The 27,053-nt window shown below is 41.0% G+C and overlaps 1 protein-coding gene across 2 annotated transcripts in view; it reads right to left on the bottom strand.

Moving 5' to 3' along the window:
* Dnm3 (dynamin 3) overlaps positions 1–27,053 on the bottom strand; it is a 466,696-nt gene that overhangs the window by 79,464 nt on the left and 360,179 nt on the right. For both annotated transcript variants that reach the window (XM_038349305.2, XM_038349304.2), the window contains exon 16: positions 9,645–9,756. In XM_038349305.2, coding sequence (XP_038205233.1) covers positions 9,645–9,756 — 112 coding nt within the window. The remainder of the gene's footprint in view (positions 1–9,644; positions 9,757–27,053) is intronic.

Raw genomic sequence — 27,053 nt, 5'->3', positions numbered from 1 at the left:
ACAGAGCAAGGAGCAAAATTTTCGCCCCAAAACCTCAGGTTTGCAGATGGTACTTCTGATTGACATTTGTACTCAACAAATAAGTTGCACAAAAGCAAAACAAGCTCTCTGAAACTTTTTTCACATGCTATCTGCTGTTTGTTCACATTCTCAAAACTGACTCATGTCCTGGATTCTGGCCTTTCTAGTGAAGACATGGACTTCTGTGGTCAAGGGCAACTTGTCTAAGGGAAACAGAGACTCTACCCTGAGCAAGTTAGAAGATCACTATGCCAACAGATAAACATTTTCCAAAGGAAAAATAAGTAAGACTCACAAAAGAAAATTTTCCCAGAGTAACTGTTATTTTCTTACAAAAGGGAAATTACCCGTTTCAGGAGAAATAGCAATTGCTATTCAAGGAGGAATGTAAGCTTCTGTGTTTTGTTCTATTATACTATTATACCCCTAATATAAGTCTAACTGTGTTTCTGTCATAGGAACCGGTGCTCTACGTATGGAGTATGGAGGATGAACTCCTAAACTCTAAGCATAACCTAAAGACGAATGAAACAAACCTGTCACTGAGAAAATGAGCATCAGGGTTGTTCCAAACGCCATGGATTACATGTGGGCGTGTGCCTGGGTATGTGCTCTACTTACTGTATGCAGGGAGACGGGTCCATGTGCTCATCTAAAGCAATGTTCATTAGCCAGAGTTTACTTTCCTTAAGATCTGGTTAACATCCTGCATAGCAAACTGTCATGCACTCAGTAAACAATTAGCCTTCTCAAATCTGAAATGAACCATACTTTACAGCTGGCTCTTGTATGTGGCAGGTATGTGGCCTTAGGGACGACTCAGAACAATCATTCCAGCATGAGACGGGAAAAAAAGGAATCTCATATTCTCCTTTTGAAGAATCCAGATCTATACTCTGGAGACGGCGCAGCTTGCATTGCAGGGTTTTCCATTTACACTGAAATTTGAAGCTTCAGGAAAATAGCATACAGATGTGCTGTTTGTGATCTGAAGAGACTCTTTCATGCCAGAGTCTACAGTCCGGAATATGATCGCGTTTTAAAAGTACTAGCTCTGTGTTTCTCACAAACTATCACTTATGCATAACATAAACAATTAAAAATAAGGCATGGGGTAATAAATACCAATATCCCCAAAGTATCCATTCTTCAATTACAAATCAAAACATCAAGCACTTGTATTTTTGTGAGCCTCCAACCAATGTTACCTTCAACCAGCAACGGAAGACCCTCCACACTATCATACCAGATATTCATGGTGTAGATGGTGACTGTGGAGGCCCTGAGGCCCTATTCTAAAAGGCTTAATGAGCAACAGTTTACAACTTCTGAGGGGTGTGAGTGTGTGTGTGTGTGTGTGTATCTGTGTAGGATCATATGTGTACAAGCATGGGGTATGTGTGAATGTGTGTGGGTGTATATGCATGTGTGTATGTGTACCTGTAGAAGTCAGAGGAAAAATTTGGATATAATTCCTCAAGTTTCATCGATTTTAGTTTTTTGAGACAGAGCCTCTCATTGCCCTAAAAAGTAAGGGGAGGCTGGTTGCCAGAAAGGATCTACCGGATTCTATGCCCTTAGGGCTGGAATTACAAGTACATACCGCCATGTCCAACTCTTTACACGGTGCTGGGGATGGAGCTCAGGTCTTTGTGCTTGCAAGGCAAACACTTTACTGACTGAGCTATCCTCCTCCAGTTCCAAATTTTTAATTTTAATCATTCTTTGCATTTAATGAGTTGAAAAATCAATAAACTGTATCCACTGTAGTGTTATTATCCAGAAGAGCTTCCTGAAGCTAGACACGACAAATGGTGACTCTTGCCACAGAAATTTTTGGTGGGGAGGCAGGGGAGGGGACTTTATAAACACATAACTCATCCATGAACTGCTAGAGAAAGAGACAAATCATGGATGCTTCTCCTGTGGACAGAGTTAGCCCCTTTCCAAATGTCCACAGCTGGCTCCCTATTAGTGCACCCACAACCCGGGGCATGGATAACAAGTATTCAGGTCGTTCGCTGGTTGTTCTGCTTTCAGATAGCCCATGCAACACATGGCATTCTAGACAGAGATTCGCTGTGATGCAAATGGTCAGGATAAAATATTTAACAGTTCCAAAACTGAAATACCATAAGAATTAAAACATGAGTTTCACGTTTTGTCCAAATATTTGTTCCTAAGTGCTACAGTATTAGCTAGAAATACTATCTTTTACTTTGTGGGGAAAGACTTTAATCTTTTTTTTTAAAAGTTACTTGCTTTTTTTTCTAAAGTGTACTATAAATGATGTGAATTCCCCTCTTTCTTTCTCCACAAATGCTGATCTTGTACATTTCTGGCAATATTTTAACTTTATTAAATATTATTGCCTGGGTCATGAGCAGTTATATCAGTGTATAAATTTATGAAGTGACATATTTTTTAGTGCCAACCATCTATGTTAATTTACTCCATAATAACACATTCCATCAAATTAAACTGCAAAATATCTCCCACATTTGTTTTACATTCTATACATATGGCTTATGAATAGCAAAATTTTGATGAATTCCAGCTGCTTCAAATATGCAGGCCAACTCTTATATAAGAGATTCTTTTCAATTCTTATTGCATTCACTGAGGCCCATTTTAAGTGGGCCACCTGGTAGGATAAAGGACCAATATCTGAAGGGAAAACCAAACCAAACCAAACCAAACCAAACAAAAGCCCATTCTGCCTAACTTAAGGCCACTTTCAACAACATTATTGCTCTTATATTTCTAAATAAATGGGAAGTAACCCTAATCTTTTGGAAAAGTTACATCAGAATTTAACCAAGCTAGCAACACTGTGAAGCCCCAATTGCTCATTTATCTATTGTAATGAGAACATTAAAATAGCTTGTACCATTCGTGTGCACTACCCATTTTCATAAACATATACTGTTTGGTCTCCTCACACACTCCCACACGCTCCCACTTCCATGCAGCTGGAATTCATCAAGGATGTAGGAGCCAACTCAGATGCTGACCCCACCCTCCTCCATCCATCCATGTTAAGGCACCTTCAAAACCAGTGCACTGATCCAGTTCAGTTTTGCCAACAAAGCCTGCCATGCTGCCATTAGGACTCCAGTTTGGGTTTTTTATAACTGTATTAAACATGCACGCTTTGATTTGAGGTCAGAAACGCCAGCTTCACCAAGTTTGATCAGTGACAAATCCTCCTCACTCAACCTTTCTGCCTTTTGGAGCTGATCACTTTCTTTTGAGCAAGGTCTCTGACATGCCCCATAATCAGCTCTGAAAACACATTGTATTTCCTTCCCGAAAGGTCAAAACAGAGCAGCCACTACAGATAGTCATCCACACACATTGCCCCCAACATTTGCATGCCCCATATAATCCCTGTACAAGAACAGAGGGCAGCCATTCCAGCGTGCACAGAATCAGCCTTGTCAAGACACATGCAGCAGTAGGGGCTGGAGAGACAGAAGAGCTCCAAGAAGACAGAGAACTTACTTTGTTGCTTCCCTGTGCATGCAGCCACAAGGAATAAAAAAAAAAAGAGAGAGAGAAATATGTTAAATACAGATTTATTTTACAATTATGAGGTTTTTCTTGCTAGATCAGAATCCAAATGAATAACTGAACTCTTCACTGACATCCCATTGTATATTTCCAGAGCTCACGCAGAAGTCAAAGAATCCATGTAGGGTAAGTGAAATCATGCGTTTACAAGAGCAGAGATTCCTGCCCCCGCTCTCCCCCTCTTTCTACTCAGAATACTTGGGGTACAGGAACCAAGCCAGAAAGAATTGGTGTGAATTGGTAATAAGTGAACCGCTAGCATAAAAGGCAGAGAAGTTAGCATGCTGGCTTGCCTTTCCTGATAGCCCCTCCTCCAACATGCCAAGCAGTGGAAAATTTCATCAGTCAGTACGTTTTTTAAACAAGCACTGCATCCTTGGTTTCAAAGAAGGTGGAATTAAATTTTTTAAAAAGGAAGTAAGTGCTAAGGAAAGGAGTGGGTGGCTTGGGGCAACGGAGGAAGCAGAACGAGTTACAGGCTCCATCTGTGCCATTCTTTTTTTTTTTTTTTTTTTTTTGTAAGTTATGAGTTTTTGTCTTGGGTTGGCATGGGAAGTCAAGACTGTATAGTGGGGCTTCAGCCAAAATAAACACCAGTCCTCATTCAATAAAATGGATCTGGAAAGGTTAGTCACAAAAATGTAGACATTTCTAAAAGCACCACTGTGTGTGGAGACAGAGCAGCCAGTGGCGAGTGGCAGGCAATGACTCTCCTGTTGCAAGTTGAAGCTTTGAGAGTATGATTTACATCAAACAATTTAACTCACATATGGCCTAAAAAAATAAAACGGTGATTCATTACTCCCAGAGCAGCCCGCGTCCTTGCAAGGTCAGATCCTGTGGGGGAGATGTGATGGGATGTGAGCCTGGAACAGATCTGAGCTCTCCTCTCAGGGGTCCAGCAGAAATGTCTCACTGAGATGTGAGGTTGCAGAGAGCTGTGAGAGACGTGTGTGCACCAGAGGGGAAAACTGGGAGCAGGAATGGGCCAGCTCAGAGATCTGGCATTTGCCTTTCCGTTAAAGGGAGAAAACACACAAAAAAAAATTCTGGGAGAGTGGGAAGGCAATGATCCCTGGAGAGGCTTTCCCTGAGCTCAGTGCCAGGTGGTGACCTTAAGGAAACCATCTCTCTTCCAGGGACCATTGCAGCCATGATATTTAACAAGAAAAATATAAAGGCCCTTATAAAATCATGTGGAGAAGTTTCTTAAGTATCGTGGGTTGCCTCAGCACAGTTATTAACACACAAACTTATCAGACACATAAATAATGACAAGAATGAATGAAGAAAAAAGCATAAACAAAAGCAAGCCCAAAGGAATCCTTCCTGAAGATGGTGCCAACCATTCAGAAAGGCAGTAAAGGTCCTGCTGGGGATTTTACCATGAGTAGAGGCTATTTTAGAGAGTAATAGGACCCTGGCTCTCCTAAGAAGAGCAGTATTTCTGAAAATACCTCAGACAGATGGAGTTTATTGCATTCCACAGCAGAGAAGCTTTTGATCTAGGAAATCAGTTTCAGGAGTTCAACCAAGTATTTCTACACACTAGGGGATGACTGGCTTCCCCACTCCATGGCAGATGGCTCAACACGTAGCAGCAACAATGATGTCACTGTGTAGGATGCCCTGATCCTTAAATAAAGAAGCCCGGAAGTGGAGGACATGGCACGACCTGCCCAGTTGTTGTTTCGTTTGGTTAGCTCTCAATCATCTTATTTGGTGAGAGGCATTGTAGTCCTGAATGCTGGAGGATGTTTTAGAATGCTCCCCACTATTCTAGTTGACAACAGCATGTGTTTAAATCCTTGGAAGTAGTTTTCCACAGAAAGACCTTTGGAACTGGACACACAGTGGCTCAAAGTTCTGGGTGAAGCACTGTTTGGAAAACAGCCACGTGTAGTGAAGTGTTGGGCCCTCCCATTCCTTCACAGACTGTCGAATGGTGTGTATGTGTGGCCATCACGTTTGTAAATGTTTGGAGAAGTTCATGACCATTCCTCTTCTCCCTGCCTGGGAAGACACAGGGACCCTTTCTTTTAACTATTATTTGACATAGAGGAAAAGTCACTGTAGAGTCTTCTAAAAATAACTTATTTCTGAGGTGCCAAAGGATCTTAGTGGAAGACCGCTTCATCCTACAAGGAGTTGAAAAAAAAAAAAAAACGCTGCTTATAATTGCAGAGTTCCTACTTCACAGGGAAAGCTGGGGGTCAGAGCTCTTTCTCATTCTACCACTATGTTTAGCTTCTGAAGAAGTGATTCACACTGGTTCACACTGGAGGATATGTAACAGAAACCCCTCTGTATAAAAACGTGTGTGTGTGTGTGTGTGTGTGTGTGTGTGTGTGTGTGTGTGTTTTGCAGGGAATAGGAGCCCTTTAAAACGCTCAGAGGTTTCTTGCTTAACTGACTTCACACTAAATCATTTCCAGGGCAAGTCTGGATCTCACATTTTTCCATGGCTGGAGGGCCAGTGTCTAAGAGCAGGCATGAGGCTTTTAGGTTGCCTGACAGGCCCTGTGCTAAGCTCTGCCTTCCTGATTCAGCCTTGAAGGCTGGCCTGTCCCCAGGCATTCACAGGACTCCCTCTACACAACCAGGCTCCCTAGACAACGAGGAGAAATTTGTCTCCGACACAGTCAAGTTCCAACAACAATCTCCAAAGAAAATTTAATCGTAACATTGAGAAGTGCAGCTTTGTATGCACATTTGGGATGCTGAAGAATGATAAAGGCCATGCGGTCCTGAACATAGTCACCAGCTGCAGGCGGGAAGCTAATTGTGATGCGCCAGAACCTTCTTTCTGAGGAAGCTGCTGTTTGGAGCTTAGAAAAGTGTAAATGAGTGGAGGGTTGGTCAAGGTGCCCAGTACATAGCAGCGGCAGGATTCACCCAAGAGTGGATTTGCTGTCATCTCTACCCCAAACCACGACATGGTTCGTGTTTCAAAATAATTGCAATTTAGAATTCCTGAGTGTCATGTGGAAAGCCAACAATATTGTGTCCAAAAGTCATGTTTATCAGATCGTGTTCCTCAGATCAATTCACATTTATTTATAATCAATTTTATGAGAAAGAGTTTATACACATGTTGGTAATAGTCTTGAGAGATTTAATAGTTCCTAACCACTGGTGCGCACACATGCACAATTTGTTTTTTATTCTGAAGTTAGCTAGACATTCCATCAAAAACATCTTCATTTTGAGACTGTGTAAATTCCTGTATACTTAACATCATATAGTCTTATAGTGATCCTAACTTCAATTTAATAATCAAAGGAAGTGGAATTACAAGAAATAGGGGCATAGGAGATTTTGTTGGCAAAGTACCTGCCCCATTCTCATGAAGACATGAGTTCAGATGCTCAGCATTCTTTAAAGCCTTGCTGTGGCCTGTGATTACAGTGATGGAGAAGTGGAGACAGGAGGATCCCTACATTTGGCTAAGCCTGCAAGTCTAGGTGAGGTAAGATCCAAAGAAGAAGAGATAGTTAGAAAAGGGATGCAAAAGAAAAAATGTGTTTTTAAAAAGAAAATCTCCAGAGAAATGCTTTAAGTGACAAGAAACAAGTTCACAAAACATTTTGATGTGAGCAACATAAAATAATCTATTACATGGAGACAACAGAAAACACAGTGGGGATATTATTTACAATGTACATGTGAAATCATAATAAACTAATTGGTCTCAAACATTATTTTATTCAAATTGAGTGATAGATATTTATCTAAATGTTATCAAAATCACACACACGCTTAAAAAATGATGGAAATAGAAGTTTTTCCTAGCTCAGTCATAAATACTTGCCTTGCCACCAAGAGAACCCGAGTTCAGATCCCTCAGAATCCAAATAAACAACCAGGCATGATAGCACACATGTCTGTCACCTAGCAAGACAAGATGGAAGGCAGAGACAGACAGATCCCGGGAGGCTGACAGGCAGCTAACCTGGTCCAAATGGTGAGTTTCAAGCCAATAGCAAGTCTGTCTTAAGTAAAAGGAGGGAAACATCTGAGGTTCAGCTCCCTTATGTTGTCCTCTGACCTCTACATACATCACATGTGTATACATATATGCACACACACCATGTACATACTTGCACACATACCATGTGCATACATACATGCACGCCATGTACAGATACATGCAAATGTGCATATCTAGTCAATCACATATCACCCCTAAACACGTATAGCTTATAGATTAGGATTTTCTCCCCAGGCAAATAGAGATGTCTGTATAGAAAGCACAACTATTTTTCTACCAGGGAAGCAACTGACTGATCTGCTAGTGACTGAGTGGTCCATTGACCTGAAAGCAAAACATACCATTCAGAAGTCCTAAAATTTTCCTTAATGATATCAGTCTTTAGGATAATCTGATTTCATCAAATCTTTCTATGTTAGGAAGAACAACCTGAAACTATCGCTTCTATATGTAATTCAGTGTGTTCTCAAATGGAGTCTGTAGCTGACTTGATGGTCTCAGCAGCAGGCTGCCATCAGACATCAAGGGCAGGCAGCTGTTCGAGCAGGACCTGAGAGACCACACAGTGCATACAAAACACCAACACTATCCTTGAAGGAAATTGTGGAAAGCAACAGTTGGCACATATTGCCAACTTTAATTTTCCCTTTTGTGTGTATGTGAGTGTTCCTGTATGTTTGTGTAGGTCAGAGGTTGGTGTCAGGTGTCTTCAACGATGGCTTTCAACCTTATTTTTGAGACAAAGCCTCTCACTGAACCTGAAACTTTCCTGTTTGGCTAGACCGGCTAGCCAGAAAACCCCTGGGATCTTCTCATCTCTACCTCCTAGCACTGGAATTATGGGTGCAAGACACTAAGCTTAACTTTCATGTAGATTCTGGGGATTCAAATCAGGGTACTTGTGCTTATATAACAAGAGCTTTACTGACTGGAAAAATTTCCCAGGGCCTTATATAATATCTTAACCTTCACTGGGTACCCAAAGAAGCTGTTAATAATGAAAATGAGAGCGATCATAATAATTAATTTTATACATGAAATTAAGAGTGTTCACTTAGGTATGTTTTGGCTTGTGTTTTCTATACATTGTCTTACTGCATTTTATTGGCCACTCTATAGGGGACTTACCACTATTTTCATTTTAGAAATTAAAGTTGGGGAAACTAAATAGGCTAAGTAGTCAGCACAGAGAGCCAAGTAGGCACTGTGAAGGTCATGCCTCATTAAGTCATCAGGGATCAATCCTAGCAGGCTAGTTCTGAGAAGAGATGTGGATTTGTGGCAAGCTATAGGGAGCAGCATGTGGGTGGAGAGGGATGGAGAGAGACAAAGAGAGGGAAGGAGAGGAGGAGGGGAGGGAGAGAGAAAAAGGGGGGGGAAGGACAGAGAAAGAGCGAGACTGAAAGGCTGGCACACTGTGTTGGTTGGTGTGAGCAAAGACAACAGAGGGACTTCTGAAGTCTAATTTCAGAGATGTCTGTGTAACATTACATTTGGTAAAGAGCACAAAGACAAGGTCTGTTTATTAACACAAGGAGAGAAGTGTCTCCCAGACACTTGAAGTATATTAATAAAGATAAGTGGGAAGAGCTATGTATTTTTCTGTTCTTCACACTCATAGTGACATTATCCAGAGTCTGAATCAGACATAACTAGGGATAGAAGTAATACTGACATAGTAGAAGAAGCTTTTATAAAAATAAGTGTATACACACACACAATCATTATGATGAATGATAGTATACTAGTATTATACCAGCTGTGAGGTAATATATAGAAGACATCAAATTTTTAAATAGAATTAAAATATTTCTAAAAGCACATATATTGAAGCAGAATGGGACATTTTATTTATCAGATACATTGTTTAGTTTTTGAAGAAATCTGATGGAGAAAAAAGCATCAAAATACTCATGTCTAAATAATAAGGCAGCATCAGTATAAAAAGGGGTTGAATTAAATTTAAAAGTATTTGTTTCACTAACTTAGAGAAATTGATGCATTTTCTTCAACATGGTATGAAATGGTACTTTTTAGATTAAAAAAAAATCCAACTTACTAAAGATTTATCTGGATAGACCCCAGCTCTTAGCAGAGATGCCTTCCAGCTGTCCACATCCTCCTGGGAATCACAGGCCAACTCCAGGAAACGATAGTCTTTGTATACATTCCTAGAGTTTAAAAAAAAAATACATGCATTTAGCTATGAACCAAATTCAAAATGATCTCAGAGCGCTGCAGACACCGATGACAGTTCCAAAGTTTAGTTCCCTGAAAAGCTCTGGACGCAAGTACAAGCCGCGCACTGTATTTTAAAATAACGAGCGAGCTCCGATGCGTACTTCTCAGAGGATTCTTTTTAATAAATCATACAGGGAAGATCTCACAGTTATTTACAGTGCTGAGATTTAAACTGAAGAGCCTGTAGAAAGGGGATATCAATTTTTAAATAAAATTACAATTTTCCTTTTCCTCCAAGATTACAGGGGAAGGAGCTCAGTGTGGGGACAGCTACCTAGCAGGGGTGACACCCTGTGTTCCATTCCCAGCTCCACAGCACTGGGGATGTACTGACGGGTGGCTCTGCTCTGGAGAAAGCACTTGCCACTGTCCAGTAATTAGGTCAGTTTTTTTCCTATATAATAGCTTATAAAACTTGAAAAAGAATAATAATAAATCTAAACAAAACAAAACAAAACAAAACAAAAAACCTACGACTTGGCTATATTCAGAGAACAGATACTCTTCTGGGTGTGAAAAGCCCGGTCACTTGTACTGAGAGGTAAGGTGCCTCTTGGTGTCAATTATAACCAGGACAACACTGGAGTTTTCTATTTTCTTCCAGATAATAAAACGACACATAGTATGTAATGAATACCAACACTAGAAATTTGGAAACTAGACAAAAGAACAAGAAGAAGGACAACCAAGCATGTTCCACTGCTTATAGATAACCTTGTTTTCTTATAGTTTTCCATTCTGATCATTTTTGATAGTGCTGAGGTTCCCTCTTTCTCCTGTCGGCTCTAGCGTTGTTTTAGTCCCATGGCGCTGGGGTCTCCAGAATGCTGGGGTCTCCAGAATGCTGGGGTCTCCAGAATGCTGGGACTCTTGTTGCAACTGGGCTGCTCTTTCAACAATAGTCTCTCCTGGGCTCTCTTCACAGGGCCAAGCCTCAACTCTCTGCATGACCCCTTCAATTCAGGGCTTCAGCGGCTACTGAGGCTGTACCTTCAGTCATGGTTTGCCTTGGTCTCTCACAGTGCCAAGCCTCAGCTGCTCTCCATGACCCCTTCATGCTTCAAACCCATACCAGCTGAGAGATTCTTACCAGGGTCAGCTGTCAGCACAAGGTACAACCTTGGCCACCTCCTGAACACAACTTCTGAGTGCTGACCCAGAGGAAACACTTCCCAGAAGATTTCACCTCAGTGATGCCAGTCTCTTCTTAATCATCACTGATTTCTCAATTCCAGCTGGCCAGCATCAGTTGTCCCAGTAAAGCAAAGGTTTTACTGGTCTCTTGTTAATAGTGGCTGATTCCTCAGCCCCAGCTGACCAGAACCACAGATTCTTAATTTAAAAATCAAAAGTCCCCAATAGAGACTGCCTGCTTCTGAAACCAGCAGTTCTCAACCTGTGGGTCACATAGCCTGCCGATCAGATATTTATAATTTATAATAGTAGCAAAATTATAGTTATTAAGTGGCAATGAAATATTATGGTCAAAGGTCACCACAGCATGAGGACCTGTATGAAAGGGTCGCAGCATCAGGAAGGTTGAGGACTATTGACCTAGAACGTCACAAGCTAGGCCTCTGTCACCAGTACCGTTTTCAACACCGTCCTCTAATCCTCCAGGCCAGGTTGGAACAGCTCACTGGGCTGTTGAAAAAGCCAATGAAAACCCAATGACCTTTCTAGCCTAAAGTTCCAAAGCCCCTCTAAAATCCTCCCCAAAACAACATGGTCATGCCTATCACAGCAATTCCCCACAGTCCTGTTACCAATTTCTGTCAAAGGATTCCTATAACTGTGATGAAACACCATGACCAAAAGCAACGTGGGGAGGGAGGGCTTTTTTTCACACACACTCCAGGTAATAGCTCATCACTGAAAGTAGTTAGTTCAGGTACGATGAGACAGAGCTGATGCAGAAGGCATGGAAGAAACACTGTTTACTGGTTTGTTCCCTATGGCTTCCACGCCTACTTTCTTATAGAACCCAGGAATAACCTCACCCACAATGGCCTGGGCCCTCCCCTATCAATTGCCAATTAAGAAAATGCCCTACAGGCTTGCCCACAGTCTGATCTCATGGAGGCAATTTCTCAACTTCGGTTCCCTCCTGTCAGATGACTCCAGCTTGTGTCAAGTTGACATAAAACTACCCAGCACATGCTCTATTAATTTTCTGTCCCTCTTTTTCACTTGCTGTTACATCCTGGTCATTTATATGCCATAAAGTCTTTAGAAACAGAAAATTATGATGGTATGGCATTCATCAGTATAAATGTATAATGATTTTACTTAACCTTCTAGAGTAATGAAATAATTTCATCTTTGCTTTGCCAACGTAAATGGCATATTGCCCATGACTGTCACATTTATTGCTATTGCTTTTTTTTTGAAGCTTTCTATAGTTACAGAATGAAAATTTATGATCATTTGTGGATATTTGGGGATATTACTGTTATGTTTTCAAAAAAATAGTTCAATTTCAATGGATAATAGCAGTATTTTTCTTTTCTGCTTACTCCTATTTGACATGTTTTCATTTGGGCCTAGCAGTCCCATTTCCACTAAGCCCAGAAGGCAGTCAAGTTTGTGTGCTCTGTCCAGACCTTGCCTAGAGTCGTACAGGTAGAGTCACACAGCTTCTCCACTTGAGCATCTCACGGAAACAAACAGCAACATGAGGAACTGAACTAGCGACTTCCAGCTCGGCTTTCTCCCCCACTCCCTAGTCCAGCCAGCTGTGGTGTAACCCAGAGATGATGCAGATAATTTTGATATCTACACACTGCACTTCCATCTTACCACCAAGGAGTGCCTTCCTTTGATATGAACCACCACCTCGCCATTAGCTGTCTTCTAAACTATTACGTCAGTCTCCTCGCTGGTCTCCCAGCAACACGCTGCCATTTCCTTTGGCTCTATGCACTTAATCCTTATGGCCTCCTGAAAGTGGCCTCATAATGATTGTATGCATTTAAGAATAAAGACTACAGGTGGTGTCTTAGGGTTTTATTGCTCTGAAAAGATACCACGACCACGGCAATGCTTCTAAAGGAAAACACTTAATTGTGACTGGCTTACAGTTAGGAGGGTTCATCTATTGAGATCACAGTGAGAAGTACGGCAGCACACAGGAAGACATGGTACTAGAAAAGGCGCTGAGAGTTCTACATTTGGATCCTGGATCAGCAGGCAGCAGGAAGAGCAAGTGAACTTGAGTTTCTGAAACCTCAAAGCCTGCCCCCAGTGACACACTTCCTCCAACAAGGCCACACCTACTCCAACGAGGTCACACCTGCTAATAGTGCCACTCCCTATGAGCCTATGGGGGCCATTTTCATTCAAATCACCACCCCTGGTATGCTGGCTCATAAACCTGACTTCCAGATGGCACTTGCCTTCATCCCTGGTGTCTTTGACACTTTATTCTTCCCTCCCTAGCTACCACACCTCTTGAGGTTTCTGGAAAGTGTCAGGTGTGCTGGGCCTACAACTGCAGCTGCAGGTACTGCTTTCTGCCCAGAACTCTCTGCACAGCACTTGCTCCTTACGGAGGGGGAAGGGAGGGGTCTCAGCTCAGTCATTATGTCCACAGACGTCACTTCTACGACGTCCCTACCAAGTCAGCTTCTTTTTCCACACTTCTCCTCCACCTTATTTTCTTCCCAGAGATCAAGGCTCCAATTTCAGAACGGCATCTCTTTTCTCCGTCTTCTGCTCTTTCTTTCCCGCTTGCTCCCCTCCTCCCTGTAATCCTTCATACACACTCTGCTATTTATTCTGATGAACGTTTGCTCTTCCATGCAGCCGGTGCACACCATGAAGACAGCAAGTGTACCACGTTTATGCTCATCATTACATCCCCCAGAGGAGTTTGAAAAGGTGGTGGCTTAATTTTACTCTCTTTCCTCTACACTGTCCTCTCAAGAGAACTATCACCTCTTTTCTCAAGGCAAGCCAACATTAGGATTGGTGCGTGGGCAGAGAATGGCGGGAGTGAGAGTGTTTCCTCACTCTGGGTGGAAAAGAGCTTTGTGCCCAGGGCAGGGCTCCAGGACAAGCAGCATGCAGCAGACCGTTTGGAGTACCATCCCTTAAGGATGTCAGAACTGTCCAGTGGGCCTTATCCACTGCTCCTGAGCAGCTAGGCTTGCAGAGCAAGGTTTCTCTACTCCAATGTAGAAGAAAGTCTTCCCCTACCCTGCACCTCTGTAGATGAATGGCATGCGGACTGTTTCTCATCCTTGATGACTATGATGTTGTCTCTGACTTTCCATGTTCATGAGAACAGTTCACTGAAAGCACCCACAGCTGAAGCTATGCCACAATGAAGAAAAGGAACACAAAGGCACACACAAAAAAAGAGCTAACAGCCAGAGAAAGAAAGAAGGAAGACTTTGGGAAGGCAGACAACAGAACAACAAGGACTTGGCAATGTACATGGACAGATTTCCTGGAACTGTAATGATTGATCTCTGTTGAGATTAGAATTTGCAGTTTTGAAGCTCTAGTAATGGAAACAACCTAAGTGTCCTTCAATTGATGAATGGACAATGAAAATTTTTTGTGTATACACAATGGAATATTATTCAACAGATAATGAAGACATGAAGCTTGTGGGAAAATGGGTAGAACTAAAATATTATACTGAGGTAACACAGATCCAGAAAGCCAAGCACCACAGTTTCTCTTTTTTGTGGATCTTATCTATGCATTTTTAGAGGTGAATATATATCTCACCTGTAGTAACTGAAGATACCAGGGAAGTAGAAAGGGACCGTGGGGTGGGGGTGCAAGCTCTAGAGATAGAAACAGTAGAACACAGGTGCTATGGCGGGCAGAAGTGGAAAAGATGGGGTGGAAGACTTACCTGGAAGATGGGGAAGGGAGTGCAACACAGAGGGAAAAAAGGAGAGATGGGATAGATAACACTTAGGATGTTCAGAGAAAGACTTTCTATTATACACAAACATTTACAAAACACAGTTACTATTTAGACCACAATACACACACAATACCAGACCTGACAAACTTTAAACATCATATTCTTTGCTCACATAAATAAATTCTTTGTAGGAAGAAGAGAGAAAAGAGAAGAAAGATAAATGAGTTTCAAAAGAGAAAAGTACAAAACAGGTGTAGTGGTATGTACCTTTAATGCTAGATCATGGGAGGCAGAGGCAGGTAGCCCTCTCAGTTCGAGGCCAGCCTGGTCTATTGAGCGAGTTCCAAAACAGCTAGGGCTACACAGAGAAACCCTGTCTCAGAAAGAAAAAAAAAGAAAAGACAAAAAAGCAAACTTGAACGATATACTCAAGGATAGTCATCACATCAAACACAAAGCAAGAATATGACTTCATAGAGAGTAATAAAATCTAAATACTTCCTAACTCTAAGGGGGAGCAGTGCACAGCTGCTGGAGACTGGATGACCCTAAATATCTTACTATTTAGGAAAGAAAGAGAAAAAGGAAAAGTCAGAGTTTCTTTGTGGAAATCTTTAAAAGATTGAGACATAAAAGCAGGTAATTCATGCAGGTTATGATTATTGATGAAGCAGACAATAAAAAATGACACATAGGACAAACACATCCCAGGAGCTACTACACATAATCCTAAACATTGAGGAAATGGGGGGAAAGTATGCAAGATCCCAAAGATAAAAGGAAGGGTCCACAGCTGCGAATACAGAACAAACTGAAATAATATCGAAAGCGGATGTTATATGGAACCCAGTAGTGAGATATCAGAGTATGGAAGAAATTAATAAAATCCTAATAATCTGCCATATCCAAAGTTACTCAGTTAGACTACCCAAAAATGTAACAAAATGTATACTAAAGGCCAGTGAGATAATGCGCATGGTGGAAGGAGAGAGGCGACTGCAGAAGGGTCTCCTCCAAACTCTACATGTACACCATGGCAGACACATGTCCCCCACATGCACACATATACATACATACATACATACATACATGTAAGCATACATACATAAAATAAAAATAGTTAAAAAAAAACCACAGCACTATGATTAAACAAGTCACTTTGTTTAAAAGGCCATGGCTAACTTCAGGATACACAAAAATCAACAGATTTTCACAGTACTAACAATAACGTAGAAACTGAAATGGGAAAATTAGGAGTAAAGCCTTTAAAATGTGTAGAAATACTTAATCTGATTACACGGTGCGCAAAGCTATGATTAGGCAGTTAGTAAGTGTAGGCATGCGTCAGAAAGTTAACACCCAGAAGTACTGAATAACTCCGTGAGTTTTGTGACTTAACAGCGATTCCCCACCAAAGCCTTAAAATATTTTCATTAGAGAGGCTGATCCCCTATAGCCTAACTGATGCTGTTTGTTTGAAAGTCATCATTGATGGTATAAAACAGAACCCGACCTTTTTATCACCCATCACTTCAGTGGCTTCTCACTTCTATTTGCATTTTACCTATCATCCCCATCTTTTCTCTTTTGGCTTTTTTTTTTAAAAAAAAAAAAAAACAAAAACTTTTACCTCTTTTATTTTTCAAAGCACTTATTTGCTGAGAAATCCAAAAAGTATAACTGGACTTTATTCTTCATCCCAAGCTGAAAACCATCACCTCTGATTAGGGAAGTCTCTGTGATGTTCATTTCTTGTCATGGCTTTATGTTTGCTCTCAGTTTTGTCATGCTGAGACCCATTTTGCTTTGAAAAAAATCTTTATTTTACTCTTTCCTTTGTTTACATTGAGAAATAAACTGCCTTTTTGGCTCTGGCATTTTTCAGCAGTTCCCAGTTCTATGTGAAATTGCTCATCTTTCAGTTCGCACATCACTCTTGAGTTCATTTTTGTATAGATGATGCTCAGTCATAACGCAACAACCCCTTGGGGCTGGAGAGAGATGGCTCAGATGTTAGGAGCACTCCTGCTCTTCCAGAGGACCTGGGCTTGATTTCCGGCATTCAGAAGGTGGTCCTCAGCTGTGTGTAACTCCAGTTCCAGGGCATCTAGTGCCCTCTTCTGCTCTCTGTGGGGACCAGGCATACAAGTGGCGCACAGAGGTACATGTAGGCAAAACACCCATACACATAAGATAAATCTACAAAATAAAATGTCAACCTCTGGCTTGTCGAGGCATATTGAGGCTGCCACAGCACTGGCTGATTTGACTAAAAGCATTTGCCTAGATTATTTAAGCACTGCTGTTGTGTCTTTTAAGAATTTGACTTTGTTTTTACTTCTGGGTTTGCTTTTTTCCATTTAAGCAATTATTTGGGAGGAACTTCGTATTTATCATGTTTATCCTGAGTAAATATTTATTGTCAGGATTTCCCCATTTGGACCATTTTCCTAGGACTCACTTCTGAGTTGGCTTTACAGAACAGCTGGACGTCTGGACTCTGGTGGGCACACACCTGCTGTTTCCCAGGAGATGCAGCATCTCAGGAGATGATGCAGCAGTGCACAACACTGCAGAGGCTTCTTTGGGCCATCCTCGCTGGTATAGATGAGTCACCAATATATATTTTAATTCAGTTCAGTTATGAATTTTACAGGCAGTTGACTGACAACGCCAGTGGTTTTGACTTTTGAGGTACAGCAATGGATAGAGGGGAAACTGGGTTTTGTTTTTGTTTATGTTTTAACCATTTTGTGAGAAGCTACCCCATTGAATCTCGATGGCAACCCTGATAATTGGGCCAAAGAGCTGTTTTCATAGATGAGGAAACAGATTCAGAGAGAGCTGAATCTGGCCAGATCAGGGGCCAGATAAACAGTAGAACCAGGACCTCCCATTGCCCTTGGCATCTGACCTCTATACAATGAGTGAATGCGTGAAATAATACATCAGTGAACGAAACCAGAATGGAATAAACTTGGACAGTGCTTATGTTTAAAATCATGCTTTCCATTTTTGACCAGATTCTTGACTTTTATAAACAACACAGAATATAAACCTTTAAAAAGAGAAGCCATGAGAAGTAGAGTGAGTAATTTTAAATAAGTTGGGATAGAGTTAGAGGAAATATGCTGTCTACTTACAAGGATAAAAATCCATTGTTGGAAAGTTAGAAAGGCTACACCTTTGCTCTTGAGCAGAAAGGGTGGGAGGTTATTTAAAAAGAATAAAAAAATGCAGTACTTTGAAATGATCTAATTAAATCTCTGCCCATTCTCTAATTTTAGCTGCTGCTTCTTTCATTTGGAAATACGTCCACCACACAGCAAGGGCTCCTTTGAGATGGGAGGTTCTCTTGAGAGCTCCTGGCCAGCTGGAAGGCAGGAGAAGCAAAGCGGGCCCAGACTTTCCATACTCTGAGCAGCTCTGAGGAATCCAGTTTTGGATCCATCACACTGACCTTTCTCCAGAGTATTTTCTTTCAGGGCTTCTTCACATGGAAAATCTTATTTTTTCCCCCTTAAAGGACAGCCAAATTCTTGAGAGGGAAAATAATTATCTGGTTGAAACATTAGAAGAAGGTCAAAGGCTTCTGGTGGCTTTGGCAGCATTGTCCCTACCCATTTCTGAAGCCTCATCTTAGGCTGTGTCTAGACAGCCAAGGGGAGCTGGACACAGGTCTGAGACACTGAGCTGGGCTGATTTACTGGAAGGCTCATAAATTCTGCCCAGGAAGCTTCCAGGTTCTCACCACATGTTGTAGCTGCAGAGATAACCCACAGCAATTTGTACCGACTGCATGTTTTTTTTTTTTTTTGTTTAGTCTATTTCGGCTACAATCATGCTGATATGAGCTTCAGAACGATTCCACTCTGAAACCGAGTTATGTGTTTTACAGTTGGAAGAACTGAAAGTTGTCGCGATGCAGAGCAGGAAGGGGAGAAGGTCTCACCCCTGAGGTGAAAAGGCTTCAAAGAGCTTTGCTCAAGTGAACAGACTCCAGGGTGAGCTCATGTTTTGATTAGATGTGAAAAAAAATGTCTTCCATGTCAAAGGAGTGCTTTGGGCTGTTAAAAATATGAAGCTTAAGTCCCTGGTTTCTTTTTTCTGTGTCTCTTCAAACATCTGATACCAGATATTAAACAACTAAGAAAGATATTTCGAAATAATATCTTGACAAATTCCTTTTCGTAATTATTGAATTGTTTGATAAAGTAAATGTTTTTAGGAGTGGAGTTTGATTTGCTGAGCCTCACGGTCTACAGAAAGCTCCAGCATTTAGCACCCATCATCAGACTGGTCCCCAAGCAGGCTGCACAGTCTGACATAGTGAGGATCAGGACAGCTTCTTCCTTGCCACCATTCAAAACCATTCCTTCCAGCATCTACCATCTGAAAGGTCATTCACGAGGTTTAGCTGACTAATTGGCAATTCTTGGTGCCTAAAGAAATCGAACCATATTGTCAAATGTTTATTACTTATTTTTGGTCTTAACTAAGTGTTTATAAAATGTGCAGTACCTAATTTAAATATAGATTTGTCTGGTAAATTTAAAACAGGTTTAATATATTATTAAAAATCTTGACTTAATATGGGCAGGACAGTGTAAGGTCTGTTCTGTCAACACATGGAAGACTGAGGCAGGAAGATGGGGAGTTTGAGGCCAGTCAGGGCTACACAGTGAGACCATGACTAGAAACCTTTATGGCTTCATAAACATATTTTGCATGGCAGGAAAATGTCTGTGTATGTGTGTATGTGTGTGTGTGTGTGTGTGTGTGTGTGTGCATGTGTGTGTATCCCAAGCCTTCCAGTCTCCAAGCCAACCATTTAGCCAGTACCATCAAACATTTCTCATCTGTATTTTCTAGACAATGTAGCATCCTTTCTGGTTTACTGTATTTGCTCCATTTTAATACGGTTTTCTGACAGTGAGATGCAAGAAATTATCCCAAACCTCTCAATGGAATATTATACGTATGCAGTAAAGGAGATCGGTGGATTTGGGAGCTATTTTTCATGATAGTACCCTTGTCTCTTAATAAAGGCTTGGCAAACATAGTAATAAATAATAGAGTAGAATATAGCAAAGACCATGAACATCTGGTAACAATATAGCTTGTACCATTCATCTTTGTGTGTGTGTGTGTGTGTGTGTGTGTGTGTGTGTGTGTCTTCATGTTCCCAGTGTTGAAGTTAAAGACATGGTGCTGGGGATGTGAACTCAGGTGCTCATGTTTGTACAGTAAGCATACCTACAGAGACACCTCCCCAAAGCTTGCTTCATTCATCTCACATGACATTACAAAAAACGACCCCTCTGAATCTCAGTTTACTTACTAATAAGATGTGGCTATCATCTTTTTCAGGATAACTATGAGGAAAAATAAAATTATGTACCTCAAGACCTTACTGAACATAACATCCAGCATGTGGTAAACACACAAGCAAAATGCAAATTTGTTTTTAAAAATTAGTGTGCAATTTTTATGGCTGTCTTTGGAGATTTAACATGTGGCTTCCTACAAAACCAGGCTTTTGAACACAGGAGTATGATTTGCAGTTGTTAATTTATTTAATAGAGTTAGTTTAGACCCATTATTTCCTTTTATTAAGATATTTTAGTTCTCACTCTGGCAAAAATGTACTTGCAATTTTTCCTGCTTTTATTTGTATGCTTACAATGACATAAATATTCCTATGGTATCAACCTACTCATTGGTGATTATATCACAACGCAAAGGATATTAGAGTCACATTTTCCTTTAAGCAGTTGTTACATTAACTCTTCCTGGTGAGACCTCAACCAAGACTGTTTCCCCCAGGGTGGGCATCAATGACAGATGAAAGCAACCATACCATCCAAGTCTAAGGCAGCTTTTCCTGCCTGGAATCCCCAGTGCACCCCAACCCTGTTCACACTTAGCTGTTTGTCTTGGATCATCCCTCGTGAGAATTAATACAAGTCATCAATAAAATTGATCAGCGTTCTTTCCAAGAAATCCATCAGGTCATTTTCATTTGCAGCTGCAGGGACTCTTCCTCTTAACAGAGCTTGAATAATGAAAGGGCCAATCCCTCTGCTCGTGCTCTGTGCCCATGTCTTCTAATGCTTTACACAACTAAAATATCTATAACCGTTCACTTCATCACCACTGAAAAGTGTCTTTCCTTGTACTCCTTAATCATCAGTATGACACACTCACTTGCCTTAAGGACACCCATCTTAAGGTATGTTTGCATTCTCTCCCACCTCCACTTTCAAGAATTGCCCCATTTATGTCAAATTTGTAGCAAAGCTCCCTGAATTCTTTCCTCCATTCTCTTCTTTCAGTGCTTCCCTAGTGCTGCCCCCAGCCCACTGCCGCTGCCACGGGTAAGATGATACTGCTCCCCTGCAAGAAAGCTCTCATCCAAGCCGCAGATGGAGCTCTATCTGTACTTCATTGCTCTACATCTGTATCCGAGTTGATCTCTATCTGTATTTATATCTATGCCAATGCAACTGTCAACCCTCTGATTTCCTGTTGCTGGGTTTTTACCACAGCACTTGCCTCTCTCTTCAGGACTGTTTCCTCAAGACTCCCATGAACTCAGTACAGTAATTCATGATAAAAAGTTAAACCGAGAAGAACCACCAACCCATTTTAATTGAGGTATAGGCAGATGTCAACTCGAAGGGATAATTACACACTATTTACTAAACAAACAAAATAATATCACACTCAGAACATGAAACCAAACTCCACCCAGGAGCAAAAGTCATACTTATGTATGTCTTATTAAAAAACAGAAAACAGCAACAAAAGCCTACATTGGTAGCACTGAAGTTAAGTTGGGAAATTACAAAGCTATACAACAAAAATATAGGATTTTTTAAAATCAGGAGTTAATTATGCAAACCAAATATGTTCTGGGTAAACTTAAGCGCTTGTTCTTTGATGAAGTAAATGGTGAAACAACGCTGATATAGAAGATGGGAAAATAAACAAAACTAGAAACGAGAGCTACAATTCAACAGACCGAGGAGGCAGAGATGCCAAGTCTACTTTTATGATAGTAAATTTATAAGCATCAATTATGTCAATTGTGGGCTCTATTTCTAAGAACTACACATAAATGGAAATAATAAAATCATAAGAGATTAAACCTAAAGTATAAACAGGGAACAATTGATTCAAAACAGTTCTTGTCTCAGCTTTGTCTTATTACCTCCCCGCTTTTAGACATGGGAAAGTTTCTCTTGTGTACTAATTATTAGAAGTGTGGCAGAATGGAAGGACAGGGAGAGATCAAGGGGCCATGAGAGCAAAAAAGCCCCTCGTTCTGGACTTGCCTTTGTCTTTCCTACTGACTGTGATTCAAGCAGCATCAATAAAGCTGACAAAAATTGCTTATGGGTGTCCTCCTAAGGACACCGTAAAGAAGGATAGGATTTCACTTTGGAGGCAGTGTCTCAATGTGCAGCCCCAGCAAGCCTCTAACGTGTTCCACACAGACCAGGAGCTGACTATGAACTCAGACTTTAGGACTTGCAACAGCTCCCCTGCTCCATCTTTTGGTCCAGCGTGGCATCATGCTTCATCTGAAGCACAGTAAAAGCCTCAACATCTGCACTGGCTCCATCCACACTCCACTTTGCACCTCAACCTACCACATTGTTCCCCATCAGCGGCTTCTTTTGGCATCAGGATGAAGACAATAAACAACCTTCGTGTGGCTTGTGGGGTCATCAGTGCCTAGGGTCACAGTGGGTCACAGTCTCCTCCCACATGTTCTAATTTTAATTTTAACTGTCCGAAGATTCTCAAAATGGAGTGGTCACGCCGGTATAAATTCTTGTACAAGCTGTAATTACCAGTTGTAATTAAGTGATTGTTTTTGCTGTTGATGTTCCTCATTATAGTAAACACTTTCTGGAAGTAGGAAATATGTTTGTCTTATTGACGGAACTGAAGTACACCATCATTGCTCAGTAAATAACCTCCATTCATGAACGACCAACTGAAGTATACCATCATTGCTCAGTAAATAACCTCCATTCATGAACGTCCAACTGAATGAAGTACAGCATCATTGCTTGGTAAATAACCCCCATTCATGAATGACCAACTGAAGTACACCATTATTGCTCAGTAAATAACATCCATTCATAAACGACCAACTGAAGTATACAATCATTGATCAGTAAATAACTTCCATTCATAAATGACCACTGAAGTATATCATCATTGAAGCCTCAGTTGGCTCAGCCTCTTTCCCTTCTTAACATATTTTCTTTATCTCTCAGTATAAAGATCAGTTCCACCATTTAAATCAGAGGCTATCTGTGTGCCTTTATTTGGAAGCATCATGATTCATTGCCTTTGAGACAAGTTTCTTTGGTATAGTTGATTTGATATATAACTAGTGCTATATCTTGTGTGTGTGTGTGTGTGTGTGTGTGTGACATTAGCGAAAAATAAAATAAAAGAGGACAAATAAAAAATAAAGACGGCAGCTTAAATAAAATTTAAGAAATCAAGTTTGTGGAAATCACATTTACTGTGAGTGCAGCTGCAGTGTTACCAGAATACCCACCGGCCCTGGTCTGCTCTGGCAGCCACTGCCATGGTGCCTACCCATGCCAGCGTTACTCACAGTCGTGGCTGAAGAACTGGGAGCATGGGTCTCGCTTGTAACTGGGGATCAAAAAGTAGGTAGTTTCAGTTTAACTGGTAAAAATTCTCATGGTTGAAAATGCTTAATATTCAAATATTCTTCCTCAAATTCAAATGCTAATCTGATGTCCCGAGAAGGTACCAAAATAAAAATAGAAAAGCTGGGAGTGGCTAATGAGTGGGAACTTGATCTTCTGGCCATTTCCTCGGTCTTCATTGTTTCCTCTTCTCAAGAGGCGGGAGGCTGGCTGATTGGATTGGTGACTTTTAAAGGAGAAATTGAGCAAGCTGTGCCTGCAGGACCCAGGCATTCGCTCCCATTCCCAGATGTCCTGGTGAGTTGTGTCCTCTGCCGAAGCTTGTGGTTGCTCAGCTGTGGTTGGGATAACTGGAGCTGAAGTAGGGACAAGAAATTTGGCCTCAGAACTGAAGCCATTTGTCTCCTGCCATAGCTGTTTGTTTCCTGTATACTCCTCTAAAATTGGCAACAGCAACAATTTTTACTCGAGAGGGAAGTCAAGGATGTGATGAAGTTGTTCCCCCCCCCCCCTCAACTCCACTTGGGAGACAGGGCTTTGGTGGGGAGATTACTGGTGGTTGTCCTTTTTGAAGGGTTAAAGATGAAGCAACAGGAGGCCTGGGGGAAAATGCCCAGTAGGCAGTTGGAGATGTGGGGCTGGTGTCTCAGGCTAATAAACAACAGCCACCCTGCCTGTGGTTGTGACGCTGGATGCCATGTGAATTTGTTTATTTTATTTTAATACAGTTTATTAGCTTTGTTAAGCTATTTCCCCATAGGAGGACAAGCCAAACAGCCACTGGTCATGTGTCTGCTTGGGCATAGCCAATAGCAGGCAAATTAGCCAATATTACAATATCATTAAAAAAAAGTTGTTGTTGCAATCCAACTTCATTTAGCCTGGAGCAATGAAAGACATTAGAAGGGGATCAAGGCAACTGGTGAAGAAAGCATGGAAAGAACCACAATTATTCTCAGTCTGCCTCATTTATTAGGTCATAAAAGGTTGCGGTAACAGCCTGCTGAAGCTGAGCATTTTTAGAATCTGAAGAACAAATCCAGAGTGCTCATGGGCTCATGCCAGCCGTGTTTTATCGCATGTGCAGGAAGAGTACAGCGCAGGCTGTGTTCGCCTGCCCCCTTCCCTTCCACATTTGTTATTTTTGAGGATGGTTGTTTGTGTCACCTTCCATCTGAGTTAAAGACTATATAATAGTAGTGACTATTATGTAAATACAAAATATGACTCACTAAAACCCCTAAAGTATGGAAATTATGAAGAACCACCAACAAAAGGGAAGCATCATGTCTCCTGGCCAGTGTCCTATAGATCAAGAAGCCAATTACACAAAATAAAAGAAAGCAAGGCCAATCCCAAGATGATTGGCAGTTCAGGTTTATTTTTCACTCCCAAACACCTAGAGAGAGTTAGATGCTAATTAGACGCATGGTCCCATGGAGTCACACACAGTTTGACTCTGCTATACCTCACTATGAACCTGACATACTGCAAGCACAAACCTGTGTAGGGTTCTAGCTATCATATACATGTCAGTAAGTTTGCTGCAAATAGTGGGTCAAGTTAGGTCTCCAGGAAGCCTGGCTATTTGGTAACTTTGTGGTGGGGAAAATTCACTTTGTGTATCAGTTTTCAATAAAATAGGGTGGAACTGATTCTAAAAAAGAACAGAGAAAGAAATCATATTCTTAATTTAACAAAGAAACAAACAAGCGTTTCCATGGTGACGTGTGTTTTGCATGAATGAGTGATATTTAGACAAACAGAAGATGGTGGCAGTGGCGATGCTCTGTGGTCAGGAGCTCCATGGGCATGTCTTTTCTTCGTTTAGACTTTTGCATGCCCTATTTCCTCCCTCCTCTGACCTCACCGCTGGCAAGCCTCTACCCAGCCTCACACCAACTACTCAAATTCCCCTTCCCCTGAGTCTTTCTTGGTCAGCATCAACTGCATTAATTATGCTCCCTTCTGTATTCCTTTAATGCCTTCTTCCTACATCTCTTGAATTTAACTACCTTCAACTTGGGCCATCTTCACCCCTCAAGTTGGCAAACATACGAGCAAAGCTAGAGTTGACTTATAGAAAGTTAAGGATGAAACATTCATTGTAAACCAATAAAAGCAGTAGCAGATCACATCTTCAATCTGGTAGTTTCTATCAAAAGGCTCTTACATACCAGGTCTCTTTTTAAAAAATAATAAGAGGTTGCATTGTGTATCTAATTACATGACATGTTCTTTATAGTGGATGTCAGGGTATTTATCTCTTGATTAATTTAGTAAACGTGTGTTGAGAAGCTGGACACCAGGCATTATCAAGCTAGGTTGAGGGGTACCTGCTGATTAAGAGAGATAGGAGCTCTGTTCTCATGAATCTGATCTAACAGCTTTATGTATAGGCGCCACAGTGATTGGAATGCTGACCCTAATTATTTATTTAGATTTTACTGACAGGGTACCAAGTAAATCCCAATGACATTTCCCTCTTCCTCCTAAAATGAGACAAAAACCAGACATGTGTTTTATTCCAGTAAACCTCATCATTTCAACAATTACTCAAAAGACTGAAAATAATTCATAACCTAGATAAAGGTTCTTTAAAAAGCCCCTTTTTTGAAATTTGTTTTTTAAATATGTACACTACAAAGGAGTCTTTGACTAGGCAGCTGCTTCAAAAAAAAAATGATTTCATGTCTTAAGACTAACTTTAAAATTGAGATGTCTTTGCCTTCCAGGAAAATTCAGCAGCTGCAGGATATTTCACTCTTTTTCTTTCGTATTTTACTGGACTTAATTTTTAAGTGAAAATATATATATATATATATATGAGAAAATTGTATGCAACACAGAGTGAAACTATTGCAAAACAAGCAACAGCACATTTTTAACCACAAGGAAAACACAAAGGAAACCTCTTGTAAAAATCAGCCGAGGAAAGAGACGACAAAGCACGTTCCTGACGATCCTTACCTTATCCCTGCCGAGCTAGGACAAGGACCCTCCCAAATCTCAGTAAAATCGACACTGACTCTCATTTCAACAGGCATGAGGATACTCAAAGAGAGACTGAAAAGGCTTCAGGAAGCAGCGTAGAGAACCCGTTCAGATAAAGAATGCAAATAATCTCTGCCTTGGACTCTATGTAGGCAAAATCCGTCCAAACACAGTGCCGGGTTCAGGGTTCCAAGGGACAAGACAGTACTTATGTGTGAGTGAAATGCAGAGCGCCTTGAGGTGGCAGATGATTCTAAAAGGCTGTGGGAAGGTGTGTTTAAGGTGACAACAGCAGAAAAACTTGGATATCCACTTGTAAAATGAAAATCAATCAGCTCTTTCTCCATTCAAAAGCTGATTTAAAATGGTTCAAGGGTCCCAACATAATACCTGAAATCTTAAAAGTGCCAATAGAAATCACTGAAGACAGAGTCAGCGTATTTTTAATAAAACTCGAACACAGCAGGGCATTTTGCCAAGAACCAACAAACAGGACTGTTTGCAATGAAAATATCACTGTATAGCATGGGAAACAATGACCAGAACCAAGAGGCAGCCTACAGAAGGTAAGACAAATCCTTGTCAGCTATGTATATGACAAGCAAGTGACTCATTAACACATAAATAACTTAAATAAAACCCAACACTAAGA

This window comes from Arvicola amphibius, chromosome 12 (assembly GCF_903992535.2).
Source record: "Arvicola amphibius chromosome 12, mArvAmp1.2, whole genome shotgun sequence".
Taxonomy (NCBI): Eukaryota; Metazoa; Chordata; class Mammalia; order Rodentia; family Cricetidae; genus Arvicola; species Arvicola amphibius.
The sequence above is the reverse complement of the archived record's forward strand: the minus strand, read 5'-3'. Positions and strand labels throughout refer to the sequence as shown.